This window comes from Myotis davidii, unplaced genomic scaffold (assembly GCF_000327345.1).
Source record: "Myotis davidii unplaced genomic scaffold, ASM32734v1 scaffold89, whole genome shotgun sequence".
NCBI classification, from domain to species: Eukaryota; Metazoa; Chordata; class Mammalia; order Chiroptera; family Vespertilionidae; genus Myotis; species Myotis davidii.
In genome coordinates, this window is record NW_006300372.1 from 4,283,681 (window position 1) to 4,285,799 (window position 2,119).

A 2,119-nucleotide genomic window follows, 5' to 3' on the forward strand; every position below is an offset into this window, starting at 1 on the left:
TTTATTTATTTATAGATTTATTTATAGGCATGTTTTTATTGATTTTTTAGAGAGGGAGGGAGGGAGGGAAGAAATGAGGGCGAGAGGGAAAAAACGGGAGAGAGGGAGAAACATTGATGTGAGAGGGAAACATTGACTGGTTGCCTCCTTTTTGTGCCCTGACCTGGGATCGAATCCGCTCCCTGGTTTGAACTCATACCCTCCCTGGTTATATGCCTTGACTGGGAATCGAACCTGGGATGCTTTGAAGCATTCCATTCCCTTTCCCACCCACCAAAAAGCAACGATATGTTTTTACGGCTTTTACAATCTATCTGATTATAGGTATTCTTTACTTTTTTAAAGTTCATCTTATTCATTTTGCTTTTAGTAAAGACCTACATTAGTACCTGTTTTCACTAACTAAAAGAAATCCAACGAGGATTTTCGTTTTTTAAAGAAAAAAGGCGAAAAGCAAAAATAGTGTTCAGCATTTGTTTTCCAGTAGCTAAAATGGCCTCAACCAAGTTCTTTCCCTGGGAAATACAGTCAGCATCTCAGCATCAAGTTGCCATAGCTTTCAACTGTGCATCTGTGAGCATCTGTAGGATTTGTTTTATGCATCTGTTAGCAAGATGTGTCCTAAGGTGTCAGAAAAGACACCCAAGAGAGCTCATAAGGGTGTGCCACAGCATAAAACTGGATGTAATTAAGGATTTTGCTCCTGGCGAACAAAATAAAGACATTGTGTGTATCTTGAATTTTGGGTCTGGGAATGCTCAAAAATGTTTCCATAAATTCACTGACCTTTAATATTAATGTCTTTTACCAAATTTGGAGAGTTGTTTTTAGTTTAGTTTAGTTTTGTTTTGTTTTTTGCCATTATGCCTTCAATTTTTTTCTACCCAGTATCCTTCTCTCCTTTTGGGATCTTGAGTTTCTGGTTGTGCTGTATATTAGGCATTTTGACATCATCACCCCGGTCTTCAGATGGGATAATTATTTGTCTATCTTCTGGTTGACCGAGCATTTCCTCTATTACCACTATCCAGAGAAATTTAATTTTAGTTGTATTTTTTCATTTTTCTTTCTTTTTTTTAAATATTTTCTGTTGCTGTGCTGAGAACGCCTATCTTTTTATTCAAGTTTGTTTTTCTTTATGTCATAAAACCTAATTATTATAATTGCTGCTTTAAAGCCTTTGTCTGATTATTTCAACAATAGAGACTTTGTCTGATAATTTCAACATCTAGGTCACCTTGGGTTTGGCAGCTGTTGATTAACTTGATTGTCTGACCAAAAAGACCTGGTTTCTATTGGAGTTTCACCTGCCTGTGCTACTGTCATCATGCCACTGTGTGTCTAGGAGCCACCTTCAAGGGAGAGGTTTGAGGGAGGAGAAATGGGAGGTTTATATCCCTGGAGTTGTTTCTCTAAATTTTGACTCCTCTATACTTTTTTTTAACTTTACAGGGTCCTCATGTAATTGTTGTTTTTTTCCTATTTTGTCTGAGTGTCTGGTTGTAATTAACAGGAACAGTGAGCTGCAGTGGGCTACAATGCCATAGCTCAGTCAGTACTTTATTTTTTATACTAAATGAAATCAGATATAAAGGCTTCATCGTAGGTTATATTTGAGTAATTCTGGTTTGGTAAGAAATATTAAGAAGTATTATGTAAAGCTATGGTCCTGTGGTATGTTGGTTAGCTTTAGAATGCTTAATTGCATTATTGTTGCCATGAAACATATCCTTTGTGATAGTTTAAAATGTAGCATTATCAATTTGAGTGTGCCAGACCAAGTGTCTGAGCATTTTAAGCTGATCACAAATTGCTTTGCTTTTCCTGGTTTTCTCAATATATGAAACTGCTGTTTTAACCTTGGTCAACTCTCTTCTAAAAGCCGTATTTGGTTCCCTATAAATAACTGTAAGTAATATAAACATGTCCTTCCCCTCCACCACCACCATCCCCTTTGCCAGGATGACAGTGAAAGACCTGCCTCTAACATGTGTTCCATAACCTGAGGTCATTATGTTTGAATCACTCATTAGGTGTGTTGTTTGGACTGGTGACGAGCGGGTCTTCTTTTATAATCCTACCACCCGTCTGTCTATGTGGGACCGACCTGATGATCTCA

The 2,119-nt window shown here is 37.4% G+C and overlaps 1 protein-coding gene across 1 annotated transcript in view; it reads left to right on the forward strand.

Annotated features, from left to right (window-relative positions):
- TCERG1 (transcription elongation regulator 1) overlaps nt 1-2,119 on the forward strand; it is a 59,968-nt gene that overhangs the window by 30,649 nt on the left and 27,200 nt on the right. Inside the window, 1 exon segment of the mRNA XM_006777010.2 lies at nt 2,034-2,119. This exon segment is cut by the window's right edge and continues 34 nt beyond it. Within this exon segment, the coding sequence (XP_006777073.1) occupies nt 2,034-2,119 (86 nt within the window).